Genomic DNA, 23294 nt, shown 5'->3' on the forward strand with positions numbered 1-23294 from the left:
GCGAATCGTAAACACTTCGTTTGTGTATGAAAGTTAGATTTAACAGCTTTGTACATTTCAGATCGGTTAATATTCTTAGCTTAGTGGCTTGGTGTATAAGAGCTTACGAACTGTTTTTTTACAAACTGGAAGATTCAGTGTATTTTTGATCTATGATAGTAAAATGGTGGAATTTGTAGCCAATTTAACAATACTTTACCTTTCATTTGATCGTTGTTACCAGTTTATCACATCTAATGGGCCTCCGTTCGATTTCTCGAATTGATGCAGTTCTCTTTTTATAGGCTTCAACCATTTCCTTTTCTTTCTCACTCAAAATACTTCCTTTTGGTATTTTAAAGCTGTCTGACACGTGGTATACCATTTGGCTGCAGCCAACCGTGGGAAAATGTATGTATGCTCATTTGATTTGGTTGTATATATTGATTTGACCGTAAATATCGTTATGTAAAATGGGTTGCGGCTGTAGAAAACAGTCGTAGTTTATAAAATCAACGTTTTATTTTAATCTAATACGCTTTATTTCTATCGAAACTTATTAGTATGTTTCAACGCCGGCTAGATTTGGTAATATATAAGATCAACCTAATGAAGCTATATAAAACCGTTGCCACGTACTTTAAATATAGGTATATGCGCAAAGAGAAAAAGTAACTACTAGAAAGGGATAGTACATGTTCTAGAAAATATTCCTACATATTGGACACGTCGATTTGTTACTCGTACTAAACCATCTATACAGACAAGGGCCGTGAAACTTTTTCTTGCACGTCTTACACGATAATTTCGGTAGTTGGCAGGTATCCTGGTGAATTACACTATAGCACACATAACACTCCTCTACGCCTTCAAATTTCCTGTCCAAATTTCGCTTCCATAGTGACAATCCATCCCATATGGAACCATTCTGTAAATAAAATTTATATTTGCGCTTTAGAGGATTTTTTGTTTTTACTGATGCTGCATCTTACCTGATGCGTTAAAAATATAGATAACTGCATCACCACCTGTCGTGACTGCAAACGACCGCCAATCTGCCTTCCACCTTCAACATTGACCGCACCCAGCGGAAAATTACTCGGTAAAGTTATGTGCAGTTCTACTTTTGCCTCATCGATCGAGTAGACAGCCATTACCTGACGAGCTGCTGCATGGACTTTAATCTGCATGTTGTCTTGTCGGTCCTTTTTCTCCATCAATGCTTGAAACTCGTCCTGACAAAGTAAATTCGATACACAGTTACTAGTGACCTTCCCCACCACCGTCGCATGGCGGTGGTTTAGGCCATTCCACCAGCGTCGAACCACGGCTGGTAAGAAGCGTAACGATTGCGTATACAGATGACAAGCAAAACGTTCCGGTTTCAAGCTCGGATCTGCAAAGGAAGATTACGGGAATCAATAGTAATGCAATGATTGCATGCTAAACATATTGTCAAACAAACAAAAAGGTTGACATGAAAGTTTTTTTTTAAATAGTCGCTGATTATTCGTAGAGCCTAGATAGTGAGCAACTGCAACTCAACACAGTGCCATAATTAGTTTTTTTTTCATCTCTTTTCCTTTTCTTCTTTCTCTGGTTTTTGTAAAATGTAAAAAATGGTAAAAATATTAAAATATTCTAAATAGAATAGACAACGTACAGAATCATAATTAAAAGTGCTAGAAAACATTTATATTCTACCGTAGCTCTATCCCCAATAACTGCCAGCAATCATAGCTATCTGTGCATTTTTCTAGAATCGGAAGCAATGGAGAGCCAAAGTCAAAATTCTTGTGAAACTCTTTTATTCGATAAATCTACCGAAGTACTTCTTTATCCCGATTTATTTCCGGAAGAACCTACATCGTTAAAAAATGAAATAAAACGCGGGATCAAGGAGCTAAAACGAAGAAACGCGAAAAATAATGCTGCTGCAAAATTCCATTCAAAAACTGAACCTCCGACTATTACGAAGATTATTTATGCAAAACCAGCAAAATTTAAAGGTTGCCATCATAATGAATGTATAATCATAGATCGAGAAATACTCAAACCTAGCGAGCACATTCGATTATTAGCAATACCACGAGCAAAGGTATGAAAAATTGTACTGTAATGCCAATGTTTTTCGTATGCTATCTAATCTTTTTCCTTAGCCCCCGCTCAAGTATGCGCGCATCGTTAAGAAAACTATTCCTGCCGCAACCAATCATGTGAAGGCACTAGCTCAACCAAAAGCTGCATACGTACGTGAAATTATCGACCAATACGGCAAACATTTAAAAAAGCAGCAAATAGAAAGAATGAACGAACGTCTAAATGCCCGAGACTATCTAACTTTGGCAGAATCGCGCCTATATGCTCGCCAGCAGCGACGCGATGAAAAGCTTTGGCTTCGTCACCGAGAACGACAAGCTCGACATTTGAAGCATCGCATCGTTCGACTAGAATTGTCCTATCTCCGCGATGTAATGGAAAAAGTTTACCGAAAAACTAGATCCTATTTCCTTGATGAAAACAAACCACAATTAGAAAATGATCTTGCTGTGGCATCCGAACTAATTCTTCATAAATTCTGCGATTTGCTCGGTTTCAAGGTCCCTCAGCGGGATGGTGACAATATTCTGGATTCATTTTACTGTGAACTGTCCGACAAGATTGCCTTATGGATGTGGCGAATAATGCAGAGCAGTGGAGTTACGTTTGAGCGACCTGAAGATGTTGTGAAGCGGTTATCGGCTGCGTCTAGTATTTTCGAAGATCCTTCCAAATTTCGGGAAATAGACGAAGAGGAGGACGTCGAAGAAGAGTTTGTGGTCGACCAAGAAGCAGAAGACGTAGCCGTGCAAATAGTTGAAATTTGTATAGCATTCGCATTATCAAAACTACAGGACTTGGATAACACCACAGCTGATAATTGAGACCTAAATGTCACAAATGAGGAAATTACAATCAATACGAAAACATGATTATAATGACACATAATCTGTAAATTAAATTGAAAATAAGTGATACTCTTACGAATACCATTTGTTAAAGCAGATATAACCTGTATATACTAAATGTGAAATTAGTATATCACGCTTGGTTTGCAGAAAAAACAGATTGAATACTTTGTTTCAATTGACCACATGTTGAACATATTCCTTTCAGTCCATGATATAGAGCATTTTTGTCGTTGTTTATTATTGCAATTATAGCCGTAATTTATCAAATATACGGTTTTGTGAGGCAGAAATATATTTATCCACTCTTATATGAACTAAAGTGTCTTTCTACTTACTTTTAATTTGATTCCATTCTAATGTAGCAAACATTGTTTGCCCGTATACCGCTCCAGAATCTGGATTTTTCAAAATTTCAGCCGGCATTAACTTGAATAGCATTGAAAGTAATACCTAAAATATGTATCAAAATAACTTTTGAACTAAACATCATTCTTAACCTAATGTTACCTGTTCATAGTGATACCTAGTAATCCACGAGGCGTAAATCGATCGCAACTCTGATGGTGATTTGGCACAGATTCCCAATAAGCAATCCCACATCAATAGATATGCCCATGTTTGATTCTTTCCGAGTTGCTGTACTACAGAGCTGTCCTCATCTGTTTCAGTGATTCGAAGATTAAAGTCTGCAACCAGCCCCATTAACGTTGACTGATACTCGTCGAGCGTTGTTTTGAATCGATGCAAAAAATGCCATGTATCGTCATCGGCTTGATTACAACTCTTTTGCGACTGTTCATTAGAATCGTATCGTCGCTGTAGTTGTTCCGAATCGCGCTCAATCAAACCGGGTATTAGCTTTTTTATAATTGCCACAGAAGATATACGTACTCCTCCGTTCCAGTGGCTGAGATTTTTCAACGCAAACGATATCAAATCTTCCAGAGATGTTTTCGAGTCAACTTTATTGGCCTGCATAAATAACTGTTATAACCAGGAAATCGAACAAAATGCGTATAATAGACAAACCTGTAGAACATACCGCAAATCAATCGAATCGATGTTGTTGCTGATAACATCAATAAAATATTCATCATAAATTTTCGATTGGTCTGCAACAGTCAAAGCAATAATATAAATAATGTTGAGAAAAAAAAACGAAATTTTTTACCCATATTTTTCACAATGTTAATAAATGTTTTCAATAAAACCAAATTAACGTCCTTGGCAAATACATTGTCCCACTCTTCTATAACACCTGTAAGCAAAGCGGTTGAACTCTTGCTCTTTTCTTCGCTAAAAAATTTTGACACTGTTGTAAATAATCTGTATATAGCTGCTATAAATGCTGATATCTGGAAGAAACAGTATGTTTAATATCAAAATAAAAATTAATATACACCCATAAAAACGAACATGGACCGTCACAAGCAACAGCGGTATAATTCCACATTACCGAGAATAAAAATACAAAATAGTTTATGACTCCTTTTAAAAAATAACACCAGAAAAAGGACACACAACTATGTACTACCAGACCACCATTTCTTGCGACGTCCCATGTATGTATACATACATTGTTCTTTCTGAAGATATGATGATTTTTTGAAACAGTTAGCGTCCACGAACTAAGTGCAATCCGTAAGAAATCCCATTTGTTCAGGTCAAACTCCGTTGGAAAATGTTGGACCACATCTCTCAATACATTGGCGAATTCGATATCTAAAAATATTTTGCTCGGTTCCACTTGAGCAAGATCACTGCAGAAAAAAAAAATTATGACAACTAGTGAAGTATAAAAGTAAGTAGTTTTTAGGCATTCGGCTGGATAAGTAGCCAACAAAAATATGAAAATCTGACTTCAGAGAAACAGTGAAATTACAAAATCTATCTCTTAACATTACAATTTGTTTTGACAATAAAAATAATGAAGAAGGATATTTTACTCAGCTTCACTTCACTCTACTTTTAACTAAAAAGTTAAAAATTTAGCGAAAAAATTCTATTGGTGAATTAATTCTATTGCAAGAGTCTGAAATCTAAAAAATTAATTACCGTGCAAGCACCATATTCAAAACAGTGCCTAATTCTGAACAGCTGCAAATTTATCTTAAATATTGACAAAACTCTAGCTATTTAAACCATTTTAGTAATATAAATTCATCAGATGTAGTGATTAATTTGTTTAAATAGCTAGAATTTTGTCAATATTTACGAAAAATTAGCAACTGTTCAGAATTAGGTACTGTTTTGAATATGGTGCTTGCACGGTAAATTAAGGAAAACCTGAAAAAGCCTAATGGGATTTTGCGAATAATGTAAAACCGGGATCTGAGAAGGGAGAGAGAGCGAAGTTTTGACGTAAGACTACGTCTTACGGCAAAGTTTTGAGATAGGGTGTCATTCCAAAAAATCGAAAAATGCGAGCGTCACGAAAATTGATAGGTTTTGAGCACTAATAGCTCAGCGGTTTTCCGATCGATTTGCAGTATTCTTACACCAATCGATCAGAAAATCTTCTAAAAATTGACCCAAATGAAGAAAAGTATGGATTCTTGATGTTGAACTATTGAAAAGTTGAAAAATAATGAACGTATGTTTTACCAGAATTCTCGCTTCGTGATTGGTTGTTAAAAATGACGTCATCAAAGTAGAAATGCGTTTTCACGCTTCGGCTTATGATTCAGTCAGTCAATTTTCAATTGATTTCCAAGATATTTACACCAATTGATCGGAAAATCGATTTGGAAAATATTGAAAATATAGAAAACTATTGATTTTCAATGCGCGTCATTGAAAAATTGAAAATAACTCTAACGCGGTCGTACTAGAAATTGTCGATTTGTGATTGGTTGGAATAATTTCCAATTATTATCGAACAAGTCTTGGTACAATTCAGGAATCACCGAGAAAGTTAATGGAAAGTTCCATTTAATTCTACTATAACAAAGTTACAAGAGAGTTAAATGGAATACAACCCTTTCTCGTTGATTGCTAATTGACTTGAAAATTCCTTATTGAGATGTACCATCAACGGCAATACGAGCGGTGACGCAGTCGTGCACGTCTGCAGTTCCCGATCGGTCGTATTCATCGGTTGCTGAGGAAAGGAAAGTATGCTGAACGTGTGTTGGAGCTGGAGCACTCGTTTCGCTGCTGTGATGGAATATCTGGCTGCCGAAGATTTGGAATTGGCAGAAAATATGCTGCTCGCGATAACGAAACGACCAGAATTATCCCACGTCACTTGCAGTTGGCCATCGACGGAGAGGGCGTGTAATGTTTCCGTCGTATTCTACTGCCACTCTCTTAAGTTCTGGTGTTATTGGTGTAAGTGTTGTGAGTGGTTTTTTGTATGCGTCTCGTCTTTTTTTGGAAATAATGTTCTGAATTGTCGTTTGGCAAATGAGTGAACATGTGCAAATATGTCACCTCTGTTTTCTAACTCCTATCTCTACCTCCACGAGGTGCCGGCTGGGGTACGGTAGCCAAAGTTGCGCACCTGGTGGTACGCAACTTTGGTTGTCGTATGCAGACAGAGAAGGTGGAACACTCGCCGTGTGGTTTCCGGCTACCTAATCATGCAGTTCGGCGCAGGATTTTCGGAGGGCGCGGCTGCGGGGTGTGAGCACACCGGGAGAGAGTTATTTTCTCAGCAGGCTTAGCACAGAGAAAGAGACTCTTAATCGGTCTGTTTTACACAATCTGCACTTACGCCCTTTGGCGGTTGGTGCCGAATTGTACGTTTGGGCAAAAATTGAGCCACGGCACCTGATCCTGCCGGGAGTCGGCAAATCAGGTGCCCCTAAGTCAAGGTCTATCTCCGTGCCGATGACTGAATGGCTGGAGGGGTGAAAACATGCCAGTCGCGAACGGAGTGCTTTGGGCATCTTGCCCCTACTGTGCCTTGCGGGGCTCTGGTACGGTCGATCTTTGCTGTCCCATGCGTTTCGTGGGAACAGCATAGTAGTCCTGCCCGATTTCCCTTATGGGTTTTACGCCAAGTGCGTTCTAGCCAACTTAATTGGCTTCGCTTACAATTTGCTGTCTGATCTGTGTTGGAGATTGTTTGTGCATATACTCCGCTAGTCAAATAGTTAGAGTCGCACTAATAAATCTGCAAATTTGTATTTATGCGAAAAACTTTTTAATGGCTCTGTCACCATCGCATTGGTTCAGGAGCCATATTTTCGCGAGGGGTACTTTCATTCGACGGATATTGGAAACCAGAACATTGCTGTTTTCAGCAAAACTGGTATGACAAATCCTCGTTTGATGCCCAGGGCATGGATATTGTTGCATAGGTCAATTAGTGCATGCCTTATCTCTGAGTTGACTACTCGAGATATTTGTGCAGTCACAGTAGAACTCGTCGTGGATGATGTCCATAATAATAATTTAATTATAATTAGGTGGCTTGCCGTCCTAAGACAAAGCCTGTTGAACAAAATTTCTCCATGTAACTCGGTTGAGGGCTACCGCTCTCCAATTCCTCGGACACCGAGTACTCTCCTCCAGATCTCGCTCCACCTGGTCTAACCATCTTACTCGCTGCGCTCCTGGTCGTCTTGTTCCTACCGGATTTGAGGCGAACACCATCTTTGCAGAGCAGTTGTCCGGCATTCTTGCAACATGCCCTGCCCATCGCATCCGTCCAGCTTTAGCCACCTTCTGGATACTGGGTTCGCCATAGAGCTGTGCGAGTTCATGGTTCATCCTCCGCCTCCATACTCCGTTCTCCTGTACGCCGCCGAAGATCGTTCTTAGCACTCTTCGTTCGAAAACTCCGAGCACTCGCAGGTCCTCCTCGAGCATTGTCCATGTTTCATGCCCGTAGAGAACAACCGGTCTAATAAGCGTCTTGTACAGGGTGCACTTTGTACGGGGACTTAGTCTGCTCGACCGCAATTGCTTGTGGAGCCCATAGTAAGCACGACTTCCGCTGATAATACGCCTCCGAATCTCACGGCTGGTATCATTGTCCGCCGTTACCAGTGAGCCAAGGTAGACAAATTCATCGACTACCTCAAACTCATCGCCGTCGATCAATATACTACTGCCCAAGCGGTGTCGTTCGGCCTCGGTTCCGCTGGCCAGCATGTACTTTGTTTTAGACGTATTTACCTTTAACCCAATCTTTTCTGCTTCGCGCTTTAGTCTGGTGTACTGTTCAGCCACCGCCACAGATGTTCTGCCGATAATATCCATGTCATCGGCAAAGCAGACGAATTGACTAGATTTGTTGAATATCGTGCCCCGCGTGTTGATATCCGCTCGGTTCATAACACCTTGTAGCGCTATGTTGAACAGCAGGCATGAAAGACCATCACCTTGACGAAGCCCTCTGTGTGATTCGAATGAACTTGACAATCCACCCGAAATCCGAACACAGCACTGCGTACCATCCATCGTAGATTTAATCAGTTTGATGAGCTTCCTGGGGAGGCTGTTCTCGTCCATGATTTTCCATAGCTCTTTCCGGTCGATGGTATCATATGCGGCTTTGAAGTCAACGAATAAATGATGCGTGGGAACTCTGTATTCACGGCCCTTTTGGAGGATTTGCCGCAGTGTAAATATTTGATCCGTTGTAGACCGACCTTCGACGAAGCCGACTTGATAAGTTCCCACAAATCTATTCGCAATTGGTGATAGACGGCGGAAAATGATTTGGGACAGCACTTTATAAGCGGCATTGAGAACGGTGATCGCTCGATAGTTCTCACAGTCCAACTTGTCGCCCTTTTTGTAGATCGGGCAGATAACCCCATCTTTCCACTCCTCCGGTAGCTGTTCCGTATCCCAAATTCTAACAATTAGTCGGTGTAGACAAACGGCCAGCTTTTCTGGTCCCATTTTAATAAGCTCCGCTCCGATGCCATCTTTTCCAGCTGACTTGTTGTTCTTTAGCTGCATGATGGCCTCCTTAACTTCGCCTATCGTTGGGGCTGGCACCTCTTCCCCGTTTGCTGCACCGTCGAAATCGCTTTCCCCGCCGCCATGGTTTTCCGCCTGGGCGCCATTCAGGTGTTCGTCGAAGTGCTGCTTCCACCTATCCGTCACCTCACGATCGTCCGTCAGAATACTGCCAGTCTTATCCCGACACATTTCGGCTCGCGGCACAAAGCCTTTGCGGGATCCGTTCAGTTTCTGGTAGAACTTCCGCGTTTCCTGAGAACGATGCAGCCGCTCCAACTCCGCATATTCCTGCTCTTCCAGGTTGCGCTTTTTCTCCCGAAAGATTTGGTTTCGCTGCATCTTCTTCTATTTGTGTCTTTCCACGTTCTGACGTGTGGCACTGCGCATCTTGGCCGCCCGCGCAGCGTTCTCCTCATCCATCACCCTCCTACATTCATCGTCAAACCAATCGTTCCGCTGATTCCGGGCCACATGTCCGATGGAGCTCTCCGCTACACTGCTGATGGCTGTTTTGATAGTGTTCCAACAGTCCTCGAGAGGGGCTTCGTCCAGCTCGTCCTCTTCCGGCAGTGCAGCTTCGAGTGAATGCGCGTAGTTTGCGGCGACGTCTGGCTGCTTCAGCCGCGCGAGATCTAACCGAGGCTGGCGTCGGTACCGAATGTTGTTCACAACGGAGAGTCTTGGGCGCATCTTAACCATCACTAGGTAGTGGTCCGAGTCAATGTTAGCGCTTCGATAGGATCTGACGTCGATAATGTCTGAGAAGTGCCGACTGTCGATCAAAACGTGGTCGATCTGTGATTCTGTCTGATTTGGTGACCTCCAGGTGTACTTATGGTGGATTCTGTGCTGGAAAAAGGTACTACGTACGGCCATATTCTTGGAGGCGGCAAAGTCGATAAGTCTTAGGCCCATTTCATTGGTTCGCTGGTGTGCACTGAACCTTCCAATCACCGGTTTGTATTCCTCCTCCTGGCCGACCTGAGCATTGAAATCCCCGATGACGATCTTGATATCATGTTTTGGGCAGCGGTCGTATTCACTCTCCAACTGCGCGTAGAATTCATCCTTGTCGTCATCGGTACTTCTGAGGTGAGGGCTGTGCACGTTGATGATGCTTATGTTGAAGAATCGGCCCTTGATTCTCAACCTGCACATTCGAGGATTGATTGGCCACCACCCAATCACCCGTTTCCGCATCTCGCCCATCACTATGAAAGCTGTACCCAGCTCGTGTGTGTTGCCGCAGCTCTGGTAGATGGTATGTCCATCTCTGAACGTACGTACCGTTGAGCTCTTCCAGCACACCTCCTGCAGCGCTACGACGTCGAACTTGCGGCTCTTCAATACGTCGGAGAGCACTCGAGTGCTCCCTTGGAAGTTGAGAGACCGGCAGTTCCACGTCCCGAGTTTCCAATCCATAGTCCTTTTTCGTCGCGTGGGTCTATTCCGATTGTTCCAGTAAGAATATATTTGTTCTTCGTTCCATGCTTTAATATTTTTCGTGGTGACGGCTTGCAAAGCCTGCTACGCCAACCCCCTGTTTCGCCGGAGGGCCAACGAAGCTCGAAAGAGCCCTCCTTTCCTGTCAGCATACGACCTTGGCTTCCACCGGGGTTGGTTACCCGATCTCCACCAAAGTTGCTCGTATCCCGGCTGGTACCACGAGGCGGTAGGAATAGGAGTTGCTGAATAAGAGGCTATGAACCACTGTAGGGTCTATTTTATGCCTACACGTGCACAAGGCACCGACGGTACGCATTATTCAGCGTTTACCAGGATGATGTCCATAGGCGCTATGTCTACTGTTCTGCATACTTACCACACGATGAACCGTCTCCCAGCGACGATTTCAGAAATGTGGTGAGATACTGCCAATCTAATGGGCTTCCGCTCATTGTAGGCAGTGATGCCAATGCCCATCACATCATTTGGGGCAGCTCGGATATCAATCTGAGAGGCTCTAATTTGATGGAATATTTGAGTAGTACCAACCTTGGAATACTCAACATTGGCAATTGTCCAACTTTCATACGAGCTGGTAGAGAGGAAGTGTTAGATATAACACTCTGCTCTAACAGGATCAGTCATGAGTTGGCACAATGGCATGTTTCAAATGAGACACCAATATCTGATCATTGCTTTATATATTTTGATCATTTGGGTGTCTCCTTGAACGCTGAAACATTTCGCAATCCGAGATTTTCTGAGGAACTGGCGACGAAATTTTAAGGATTCGAACCGACGATTGAGTCATCGATCGACTTGGATGTGGCTGTAGATGTCACAACATCTTTTATTGCGGAAGCTTTTGAAGTAGCTTGCCCGCTAAAAACTATTAAAACGACTAGAGGAACACCGTGGTGGAACTCTCATCTCGCGGAACTAACGAAACGATGCAGGAGAGCCTGGAATAGACGTCTGAGGGATGGCGTGGAGCCTTTCAAGCAGGCCCGGGAAGCCTATGCAAAGGCTCTACGATCTTCAGCACGCACGAGCTGGCACAGGTTCTGTAGCAACGTTTCCAGTTTCGGCGAGGCAAGTCGACTTAATAAAATACTGTCAAAATCGAAAGATTATCAGGTTAATAACATTCGAAGTTCGAACGGTGAATACTGTTCGAATGACAATGAAATCCTGGAATGTCTCTTGTTACGAAACGGCTGGGCGGTTTCGCTCAGTGTGAGTTCGGTACCGCCCGTAACAGTCATTCTGACGGTACATAAACGTCACACGGAAAAATGTCAGGCAGCATTACCTCGTGGCTCGAACTGTCACATGGAGCATAATTCCATTGTGCTAAAAGTAGAGTCAATAGCCAGTCGCGTTTGTCTTAAACCTAAAGCCTTAAATCTAAAACTAAACTAAACTTACTTAAATAAAATTGAATTATAAACTATTTGGATTTGAACTAAAGTGTTTGCGTTAGTCAATTACTATTGATCGCTTAGGTAACTATGAAAACCATGCAATTTATCCTAAACTAAGTGAATACTTATACCCTTACTTATACTTAAACTAATTATAGAGATAAAAGCTAATAGTACGGCAAACAGTACGGTTCTTAAAGCTAAAAGTACAGCTAATTCCATGCAAGTTAATTGAATAAATAGCTAACGAAGAAGAAATCGTTTCGGATAAAAAACGGAAGAAAATACGAAATGTAAGCGAAAATTGTACCACATAAAATCCATTGTAAATTATCTCAACAATACATTTCAGCCTTGAAGCTGTGTAAAAACTGCTATCTGGATTTATTCACTTCCCTATCCGAACAATCTTCAAGGATTTCCTATCGACGAGATGGATGTAGCGAAACATTGCGCGAAGTGCGATCGTCCGGACACGGCGGATAACCTAGTCGGATGCGATACGTGCGAAACCTGGATGCACTACGGGTGCGCACAAGTGACAGATTCCATCGCCGAGGAGAATCGTAGTTGGAAATGTGATCAATGTCGTGATGCAGAAACATCCCAGTCTCGGGTATCGTTCGGTCGCTCAGCTTCAAGCAAGCGCTCATCTAGGTTAGATCTCAGCCTAAAGATGATAGAAGAACAAAAGGAGATGGAAAAGAGGAGAATCTTGGAGGAAGAAGCTGCTCAAGCAGCCGCTAGGAAGAAGCTAGCCGAAACGGAGGAGAAGTTTATGAAGAAAAAATATGAACTTCTGCTGATAGAGGCTGATGATTCGGAAGGCGCAGAAACGAGATCAAGACTGAGTAGTCGAGCTGAACGTGAAAAAGTTAAGACGTGGTTAAGCGAGCAGGAAGTCGGCACAGCACATCGAGTGAAAGTAGTGTCATCCAGTTGCATTCCGCAAACGTCCGCAGCTTCAGAAATAGCTCAACAGTCTACAGCTCCAGCTTCTAGTGTATTAAACCGAATCGTGCCGCATGTTGCCGTCGTCGAGCCACCGGCTCCCATGTCAGCTTCCACCCCGAACTCGGTTGAGGGTTCCAGAAACAAGGAACATCCCGTTGCAGCGACTGTTCCGCAATCTGCAATTCCGGTGAGATCGAGTGGAGATTTCGTTTCACACACTGAAATTACTCTTGACATTCCCCGAAGACCACCGGTAAGTTCATCGTTGACTAGATGTAATTCCTCTATCCGGATCAATTCCTGCGTTCCGATGGATGCCGGCAGGATCAACCGTAGCGCCCCTCCTTCGATTGTCGAATCACACCCCGCGCGCAGTCGCTGTCACCTACCAGAACCGATTGTAAATAATATTCCAATAAATATAAGTCAGGCATCGGGATGTGTCGATATCGCAGTCGTGTGTCAGTCTAGTAGAGGCCCAATGTTACATGATAGCATAGTAGGGACAAGTGCACCAGTAGTCAGTACTATAAACCATATGTATCCACCTATGTCAAATTACAATACTACTTTCTCAACGGTCTCCTCAACGCTAAGTCAACAGTGCGTAACGAATGGTCCAGTGCAAATAGTAAATAGTTCTAGTGCATACAATAGCATAGCTGTTCCACAGTATGGCGTTATTAATTCTGGTGATTTAGTAGACGAGAATCCACAAAGTTTGCAGAATTCTGTTCCCTTTGTAACAATGCAAGCATCTCGACCAGTGTTTAACTCCGGTTGTCAATCAACGTGGGTTAATAATAATATAACCAGTGCGAGAGTCGGTGGGACCAGCAGCGGGATACAGTCGGTACCCATAGTTTCATCGCATGGAGATGGAATATTCGCCAATTGTGGTGGTGTTTCAAGGTTTGCCAACCAGTTGGTACCATCTGCATACATCACCGCCTCACACCAAGTTGGGTTACAGGCTACCCAAGCATGGCCAGGTCAAAGTTCGTTCTATACACAGTCACAATCACAGCCGCAGCAGCAACAGTCCGCTGCATCTGTGCGAAGTGGACCATCCAGCGAACAGATAGCCGCGAGACAAGTGATGCCACGAGAACTGCCAAACTTTTCGGGCGACCCTCAGGACTGGCCACTATTTTACAGTTCGTTTTACAATTCAACAGTGGCTTGTGGATACACTGACTCGGAAAACTTGGCGCGGCTACAGCGCTGTTTAAAGGGTAACGCGTTAGAAGCTGTTAGAACCCGGTTACTAATGCCAGACTCGGTGCCATTCGTAATTGATACACTGAAACGGCTGTACGGCCGGCCGGAAATTCTGATACACTCTCTCCTCCAAAAGTTGCGAGCGGCACCTGCACCGAAAACTGACAACCTACAGTCGCAAATTAATTTCGGTCTCGCGGTACAAAATGTTGTGGATCACATGTCTATCGCCAATCTTACGGATCATCTCTGCAATCCCACGCTGCTTCATGAGTTGGTGGAAAAACTGCCACCCCAAATTAAAATGCAGTGGTCGTACTACAAAAACAAATGCGCTAGTGTCAATCTGACCGCCTTCAGCGCTTTTATGTCTGAACTCATGGTAATGGCCTCGGATGTTACCCTTCCAATGGACGCTCTCGCCCTAAGTTCGAAGCCCGGAAGATCGGGCAAGGAAAAACCGAAACTGTATGTACATTCCGATGAACATCGGGAGAGGAAAACCGTAGCAGCAGAGCAACACCTGGCTCAAACAGAACGAGCAAAGAAGGCCTGTATCTACTGCGCAAACGAACATCACGAGATCGCAAGCTGTAAGCAATTTAAAGCACTGGATATCGATGGTAGATGGAAAGTAGTTAAGCAGAAAAACTTGTGCAGGAGCTGCCTCGTACCACATCGGAAATGGCCATGTCGCACAAGAAAGGAATGCGGAGTGAACGGGTGCAGGATACATCATCACATACTTCTACACTCGCCAAACAGTTCGGCCGATACTTCGAACGGCTCCGGGAATGCAAGTACCGTTGTACATCAAAATCTTCATCGTTCGACGTCGTATTCCTTATTTCGATATTTACCAGTAACTATATATGGAAACGGTAAACAAGTCAGTACTTATGCGTTTCTGGATGAGGGGTCTAGTTCCACGCTTTTAGAACGCAGTATTGCGTTGGCTCTTGGTATTAAGGGACCACCTGATGGCTTCTGCTTAAGCTGGACAGGAAATATTTCAAGGGAGGAGAAGGAATCCGAACGTGTTAGCGTGGTGATCTGTGGTGACGGCAAGCAGTTTAAGCTCCATAATGTGAGAACAGTGCAGCAGCTCCAGTTACCAGCGCAGACGATGTGCTATGAGGATTTGGCTCGTACTTATCATCATCTAAAGGGTCTTCCAGTTCGAAGTTACACTGATGCAATTCCGGGTATTATCATCGGAATAGAACATATCCGGCTACTAACTGCCTTGCGAACGCGAGAGGGACGTGATAACGAGCCGGTAGCTACAAAAACACGCTTGGGCTGGTGCGTATTCGGTAAAAGCTCCAACAACGGAGACGGGATGCAGCAGTTGAATCTACATCTCGTGGGTGAAGTATCAAACCGCGAACTGCATCAGTTAATGAAGCAATTCTTCACAGTCGAAGAGTCCAGCGTTACCGTGAAGCCAGAGTCAGAAGAAGACCGACGAGCGCGGCGAATAATGGAAGCTACAACTCGTCGTGTTGACAACCATTACGAGATAGGGCTACTATGGAGATACGATAAGCTATGCTTTCCGAACAGTTACCCGATGGCACTGCGGCGGTTACAAGCGTTAGAGAAACGGCTAAGTAAGGATCCAGTGTTAGACGCAAAAGTGAGGGAGAAGATAATGGAATACGAAGCGAAGGGATATGCTCATCGCATTACGCCATAAGAGCAGAGCTCTACGGATCCCAGTAAAGTCTGGTACTTACCCTTGGGAGTGGTCCAGAACCCAAAGAAACCGAATAAGTTGCGGTTAATATGGGACGCTAAAGCACGAGTAGGAGGAACATCGTTTAACGACATGCTGCTAAAAGGTCCGGACCTCCTTGTATCTCTGATGGAGGTATTGTTGCGCTTCAGACAGGGGAACATTGCGGTGGTAGGTGATATTAAGGAAATGTTCCACCAGATCCGAATACGGGATGATGATAAACAGGCCCAGAGATTCATATTTCGACAAAGTCCAGAGATAGAACCCCAGGAGTATGTTATGGACGTAGCAACCTTCGGGGCATCGTGCTCGCCAAGTCTGGCACAATTTATAAAAAACAAGAACGCATCGGAGTTTGCTGGAGCCTTTTCGAGGGCGGCGAAAGCTATAACGCAAAACCACTATGTGGATGATCTTCTAGATAGCGTAGACACCGAAGAGGAGGCCATCCAGCTAGTCAACGAAGTAAAGCACATACATCTTCAAGCAGGATTCGAGATTCGCAACTTCTGTTCCAATTCAGTCGGAGTCCTGGCGAGCATTGGAGAACCGGTAGCGCGTCGACAAATATCCATGAACCTGGATAAATCCCCAGAATCAGAGCGAGTCCTTGGATTGATCTGGAAGCCAACGGAGGATGTTTTCACGTTCGACATAAACAGTATGAAGGAGGAGATAAAGACGCTGATTCACAGCGGAGCTACACCTAGTAAACGGCAAGTTCTACAAACGGTAATGTCCTTGTTCGACCCACTGGGGCTGATAGCGCACCTCGTTGTCCATGGGAAAATACTCATGCAACAGATTTGGAGAACCGGAACGGAATGGGACGAGCTCATTGCGGAAGAATTGTGGGACGATTGGAGACTGTGGTGTCAGTGCCTGCAGCGTTTGGACGAAGTGAAGGTACCTCGTTGCTTCTTCAAAGGGGTAGGCATTACTACACTCAAAGATGCGGAAGCCCACCTGTTCGGATGGTAAATGGTTGAATAATGCGCTCCAGAACTATCACGAAGTTCCACAGCCTCTTATTTAGCAACTCCTATCTCTACCTCCTCGTGGTACCATCCGGGATACGCTCCTTAGTGGAAATCGGACAACCGGTGGAAACTAGGGTCGTATGCGGACAGAGAAGGGGGCACTCATGCGAAGGCTGAGTGTAAACTCTCCGCCTGCAAATGACGGATCTCGGTAGAAGCATGTTCGATGAACCTGAAAATACCGAGAACCTGAGCAGAGGGTCCAAAGCCCCCAAAGGAGGATGGTTTTAATAGCTATTATCCATGGCTAAAAGTAAAAACATGAATGGATAAACCCCTAATCCAAGGTGTCATGCGACCCGTGCCGAGGGATGAATGGTGGGGGGGTTCTATAAATACTCAGCCTCAAACGGAGCCTGTGGAGTACCAGAGCGCCCTCCTCAGTAATCAGCCCTTACCGCATCATGAGGGGCTCTGATGTGGCGGACTTTTCTTTCCCCTCAACTCGTGGGATTCTTATGGAAGACAAAATCAAAAATATAACAAGTGTGGATACGGTGGAAAACCCGTTCGCTAGAGGAGGCATCCAGCGTTCTCCACCAAGGGTGGAGAAGGATGCCACTAGGAGCGCTAGTGTGGGTGGCAAAGGCAGCGGTATGCCTACCACGCCGGACACAGCGATGAACGGCCCAGCGCTTATCAGGGCGATGGAGAAAAATAGAGATGCTGTACCTAAAGTGGTAGCAGCGTCACAGCAGCTCGAGGTAATAATCGAGTTCACGTCAGGTCGCGGAAATTTCTCCAAGGACCTGAAGCAGAGCTTGCTCATGCTTCGGAGAACCTTGAATGCAGCGACCAAAACGCACAACGACCTCGTGGTCCGTGCAGGAGAGGCTAAGAAGGTGACCGTGAAGGCGTCGAAGGCAGTACAAACGGACGCTTGCCCGTTGACGGAGTGTCGTAACGCGGCCCAGGAGGCTACGGAAGGCGCTACCAGCAGCGGTAAGGCATCCGCTAAGCGCCCGAGACAGTCCCCGGGGGATAGCACCCCTGGCGGACCGAAAAAACGCCTGATCGGTAAAAGCCCTCAGGCTAGCGGGTTGGCAGAGCTAACCGATGAACCAGCGGGAAGCTCCAAGACAGGTGGCCCGTGGACCGAGGTTAGGGCCAAGAGAAAAGGCGGAGGAGGCTCCAGTAAAAAAACTGCTCCACCTAAACCGGCAAGAAAGCGAGCGAAGAAGGGCGACGCTCTTATCCTGAAAACCGACGGGTCGAAATACTCGGAGGTTCTGAAGGCCATGAGAGGAGACGCCCTACTCAAGGATCTGGGCGCGGACGTACGGAGCATCCGCCGCTCACGCACGGGCGATATGATCCTCGAGTTAAAGAAGGACGCCACAAAGAAGAGTTCCGCATACAAGCCAATAACGGAAGGAGTGCTCGGGGACGGAGTGAAGGTACGTGCTCTCACACCAGAAGTGACTCTCCAGCTTAAGAACCTGGACGAGATCACCGAAGTGCGTGAGGTCGTACAAGCTCTCAAAGAGCAAAGTGGAGTGGTGGTGGCAACCGAGGCGGTTCGCCTACGCAAGGGTCCGGCCGGGACCCAGGTAGCCACCATACGACTTCCGCTGATTGACGGAAACAAAGCCCTGAAAGCTGCTAGGCTAAAAGTGGGGTGGTCGGTATGCCCACTGAGCGTGTCCAAGCAGTCGGAAGCTTGCTTCCGGTGTTTCGAGCACGGACATAAAGCCTGGAACTGCAAGGGGCCAGATAGGAGCCAGTTGTGCAGGAGATGTGGCAGTGCTGGCCATAAAGCAAAGGACTGCGCGGAGCCTCCTAAGTGCCTGATCTGCACCGGTAAACGGGACGCAAAGCACGTAACGGGAGGTCCAAGGTGCCCGGCCGGTGCGCCGGCGACTAAGCCACGTTCATAGTGCAAGTGACACAACTCAACCTGAACCACTGCAGCACAGCTCAGCAGCTGTTACACCAAGCAGTTTCTGAGTCAGCAATGGACATTGCCATAGTCTCGGATCCATATCGCGTCCCTGCCGGAAACGGTAACTGGGTCTCGGATAGGTCTGCGACGGCGGCTATATGGACAACAAGCAGGTTCCCGGTTCAGGAGGTTGTGTCAACTGCAGACGAGGGGTTTGCGGTTGCCAAAGTGGGTGGAGTGTTCTACTGCAGTTGTTATGCTCCGCCGAGTTGGTCTATCGAGCAGTTTACGCGGATGGTAGACCGAGTATCAGTTGTGCTGTCTGGTTTAAGGCCGGTGGTTGTGGCGGGCGACTTTAACGCTTGGGCGGTAGAGTGGGGAAGTCGTCGCACGAACCATAGGGGTCGGATTCTGCTTGAAGCTCTGGCAAAGCTTAACGTAGATCTGGCCAACGTCGGCAACACAAGTACCTTCAGTAGGAACGGTGCGGAGTCTATCATCGACGTGACTTTCGGCAGTCCTGGTCTGATAGGAGACTGGCGGGTAGATAATGGCTACACTCACAGTGACCACCAGGCGGTCCGCTATGGTGTCGGTCAGATAACGAGGCGGCAGGCGGCGAGTAGGGCCAACACTCCAACCACCCGTGGATGGAAGACATCATACTTCGATCCCGAAGTATTTGTGGAAGCGATCCGGAGAGAGTGCGGTGATCGCGGTATGCCCGATCCGAACGCTGATCATTTGGTTGAGGTACTGTCGCGAGCATGTGACGCTACCATGCCTAGGAAAGGTCGTCCTAGGTATGGCAGGTCACCGGCTTACTGGTGGACAGATGAAATTGCGGAACTCCGCGGAGCGTGCTTTCGTGCGAGGAGAATTATGCAAAGAGCTCGTTCGGATGAAAGCAGGGCTGAATGTCGAGTAGCACTCGTTGCTGCACGCGCAGCGCTTAAGAGCGGGATAAAAGCTAGTAAACGAGACTGCTTTGAAAGGTTATGTGCTAGTGCCAATGCGAACCCGTGGGGTGATGCCTACAGAGTCGTAATGGCAAAGACCAAGGGTGTGATGGCGCCCGCTGAGCAATCGCCAGAGATGCTGGAGCGGATCATCGAGGGCCTCTTTCCGCGCCACGAGCCAAGGCCCTGGCCTCAGACCGCTGAGTCGTCCCACGGCCGACGTTCCAGTATCTCAGACCATAGCGTAGGATGGTCGGCCTCCCAGCCGAACATCCAAAGTAACGTGGGCGACGGCGGTTTGGAGGTCGGGGAGGAAGTGACGGTTACGAACGAGGAACTCATTGATATCGCTAAATCCCTAAAGGTGAGCAAGGCACCGGGGCCAGACGGTATCCCGAATATGGCCATTAAAGCGGCTATTTTGGAGGCTCCCGAATTATTCGGGGCAGTAATGAATAGATGCCTGGAAGCTGGCCACTTCCCGGACAGATGGAAGCGACAGAACCTGGTCCTATTGCCGAAGCCGGGAAAACCTCCGGGTGTCCCCTCGTCATATAGGCCGATCTGTCTACTCGATACTGCCGGCAAGGTGCTGGAGAGGGTTATCCTTAACAGACTCGTACAGTACACGGAGGGTACAAACGGTCTGTCAAGGAACCAATTCGGCTTCCGAAAAGGCAAATCTACGGTGGATGCCATCTTGTCTGTCACTAAGACAGCCGAGGTGGCAATCCAGCCCAAGAGGACAGGTATTCGTTATTGCGCAGTTGTCACGCTCGACGTGAGAAATGCGTTTAATAGCGCTAGCTGGGACTCCATAGCCAGCTCGCTTCGGAACGTCCAAGTGCCGGTGTCGCTGTACAGAATTCTGGAAAATTATTTCCAGAATCGTGTGCTATGCTACAACACGGAGGATGGTCAGAAATGCGTTCCAATCACCTCAGGGGTTCCGCAAGGTTCCATACTGGGCCCGGTGTTGTGGAACGTCATGTATGACGAGGTGTTGAAGCTAAAGTTTCCGGTAGGGGTGGCGATTGTCGGCTTTGCGGACGATATCACCTTGGAAGTCTACGGTGAATCTATCAGAGAGGTTGAGTTGACGGCTGCTCACTCTATAAGCATTGTTGAAGATTGGATGCGATCCAGGAAACTGGACCTAGCGCATCATAAAACGGAGGTTATCGTGGTTAACAACCGCAAGTCGGTGCAGCAGGCAAATATCAGTGTCGGGGACTGCACTATTTCGTCAACGCGGTTCTTAAAACTCCTTGGAGTCATGGTCGACGACAAGCTCAAGTTCGGGAGCCACGTCGACTATGCCTGCAAGAAGGCTTCCACAGCTATTTCGGCATTGTCTCGTATGATGTCTAATAGCTCTGCGGTATATGGCAGCAAGCGAAGGCTTTTAGCCAACGTGGTCCAGTCCATACTCAGGTATGGCGGGCCGGTGTGGTCATCGGCGTTAGGTACCAAAAGCTATCTAGCCAAGCTGGAAAGCACCTATCGTCTCATGTGCTTAAGAGTGGCGAGTGCGTACCGCACAGTTTCACATGACGCAATCTGCGTCTTAGCGGGTATGATGCCTATTGGTATCATCATCAGCGAGGACGTAGAGTGCTTCAACCAACGTGGAACTAGAGGCATACGGAGTACCACAAGATCGGCCTCGATGATCACATGGCAGCGGGCATGGTCTGATTCCACAAAAGGCCGGTGGACACATAGACTTATCCCGGAACTATCCGGATGAGTCAACAGGCGTCATGGCGAAGTCAACTTCCACCTGACACAGATTCTGTCAGGGCATGGTTGTTTTAGACAGTATCTGCACAAATTTGGGCATGCGGAGTCCCCCGAGTGTCCTGAATGCGCGGACGTTGAGGAAACTGCAGAACATGCTTTCTTCATATGCCCTCGTTTCGAGGGCGTGAGAAGCAACATGATGGCAGTTAGCGGACAGGACACTACTCCGGATAACTTAGTCCAAAGGATGTGTTCTAGCTCGGACGTCTGGGGTGCGGTCAATGCGGCTGCTACCCAGATCGTACTTGAGCTACAAAATCGTTGGAAAGCCGATCAACGGCGAATAAACAGCCTAACTACCATAGTCCAGTAGTTATCTAAGAGCGTGCGTTAAGCACAATAGCCACTCCCTGAAGTAATACCGATAAGGTGGTTCCAGGGGGGATTGAGGCTGGAGACTCGAGTAGGGTTTTAGTGGGTCTGGATCTCCACGATCTTCACGGGATACCAAACCCCACTCCCTGAGCTGTCTTTTCAGGTGTCTGATAGCAGATTTCCCTACTCGTTAAAAAAAAAAAAAAAAAAAAGCCCACCTGTTCGTAGATGCTAGTGAGATGGCTTGTGCATCGGTTCTGTATCTTCGCTTCATGGACAACGGTAAACCCAGATGTGTCCTAGTAGCCGCGAAAACGAAGGTCGCCCCGCTGAAACCACTTTCCATCCCGCGTCTTGAACTTCAAGCGGCAATGATCGGAACAAGGTTGATGGATTCCGTTCTAAACGCTCTAGATATTCAAATTACCAAGCGCTTCTTGTGAACTGATTCGACAACGGTCCTCTGCTGGTTGCGATCTGATAGTCGACGCTACCATCAATTCGTTGCCTTCCGGGTAGGAGAAATCCTCACCTTAAGCAGTGTTGATGAGTGGTATTACGTGCCATCGAAGAAGAACGTCGCTGATGTCGCTACAAAATGGAAAGATGGACCAAGCTTCGACCCGAACCATCCGTGGTACAATGCTCCGGAATTCGTATACCAAGCGCAGGATCAGTGGCCGTCGGAACCGCTCCAGAGTCAGGCGGAAACGGAAACCGAACTACGTGCCGTGTTTCTCTTCCACGGTACGGTGCCTTATGAGATATTGGAAATGTCTAGGTTTTCGAAGTGGAACCGTCTGTTGAGAGCTACAGCCTACGTTCTACGAGCCGTGCGGAGATTCAAGGGAGAAAAACCTGTTAAACCAGATCATCTAACACAGGGCGAGCTGTACAATGCAGAAAACCTAATATGGAGACAAGTGCAAGCTAGGACGTACCCGGATGAGTACGCAATCCTACGGCGTAATTTAGCGAATCCCGCAAGTCCGTCTCAAATCCCGAAGAACAGTCCACTATACCGCCTTTCGGTATTCCTAGACGAGCGAGGCGTCGTCCGAATGAATAGTAGAATCTCCACCGCGCCTTCTGTGCCGTATGACATGCAGTTCCCAATTGTGCTACCAAGGAAGCACCCGGCAATACGTCTTCTAACAGAGGACTACCATCGCAGGTTTCTCCACAGTAATGGCGAAACAGTTTGCAACGAAATGCGTCAACGATTCCTTGTGCCAGGATTACGTATTCTGATTCGTCAGGTGGCGAAGCAATGTGTGACTTGCCATGTTAGAAAAGCTGTTCCAGCACCGCCTATGATGTCAGCTCTACCAAAAGTCCGCGTAACAGGGATGGTCAGACCATTCACCCACACTGGCGTGGACTATCTGGGACCAATACAGATCAAACAGGGGCGCAGTTTAGTGAAAAGGTGGGTTGCATTATTCACCTGTCTCGCGATTCGGGCTGTGCACCTGGAGGTAGTGCATAGTCTGTCTACGCAGTCGTGCGTGATGGCTATCAGGCGTTTTGTGGCTCGACGTGGTTCCCCGGAAACCTTTCACAGCGACAACGGGACAAACTTCGTGGGCGCGAGCAACCTATTGGCAAACCAGGTACAGAACATCCATGAGGACTGCGCCGTAACTTTCACGAACGGTGA

General features: G+C 46.4%; 1 protein-coding gene across 1 annotated transcript in view; it reads right to left on the reverse strand.

The window, feature by feature from the left end:
- Positions 1–520: 520 nt before the first annotated feature.
- Positions 521–23294, reverse strand: part of LOC128734947 (E3 ubiquitin-protein ligase listerin) — a 31053-nt gene continuing 8279 nt past the window's right edge. The window contains exons 7-13 of the mRNA XM_053829364.1: positions 4507–4690; positions 4102–4285; positions 3960–4042; positions 3438–3902; positions 3266–3380; positions 972–1375; positions 521–907 (exon numbers count right to left, since the gene is read on the reverse strand). Of these exons, the coding sequence (XP_053685339.1) occupies positions 680–907; positions 972–1375; positions 3266–3380; positions 3438–3902; positions 3960–4042; positions 4102–4285; positions 4507–4690 (1663 nt within the window). The 3' untranslated portion in view covers positions 521–679. The remainder of the gene's footprint in view (positions 908–971; positions 1376–3265; positions 3381–3437; positions 3903–3959; positions 4043–4101; positions 4286–4506; positions 4691–23294) is intronic.

The sequence above is a fragment of the Sabethes cyaneus genome, chromosome 2 (genome assembly GCF_943734655.1).
Source record: "Sabethes cyaneus chromosome 2, idSabCyanKW18_F2, whole genome shotgun sequence".
NCBI classification, from domain to species: Eukaryota; Metazoa; Arthropoda; class Insecta; order Diptera; family Culicidae; genus Sabethes; species Sabethes cyaneus.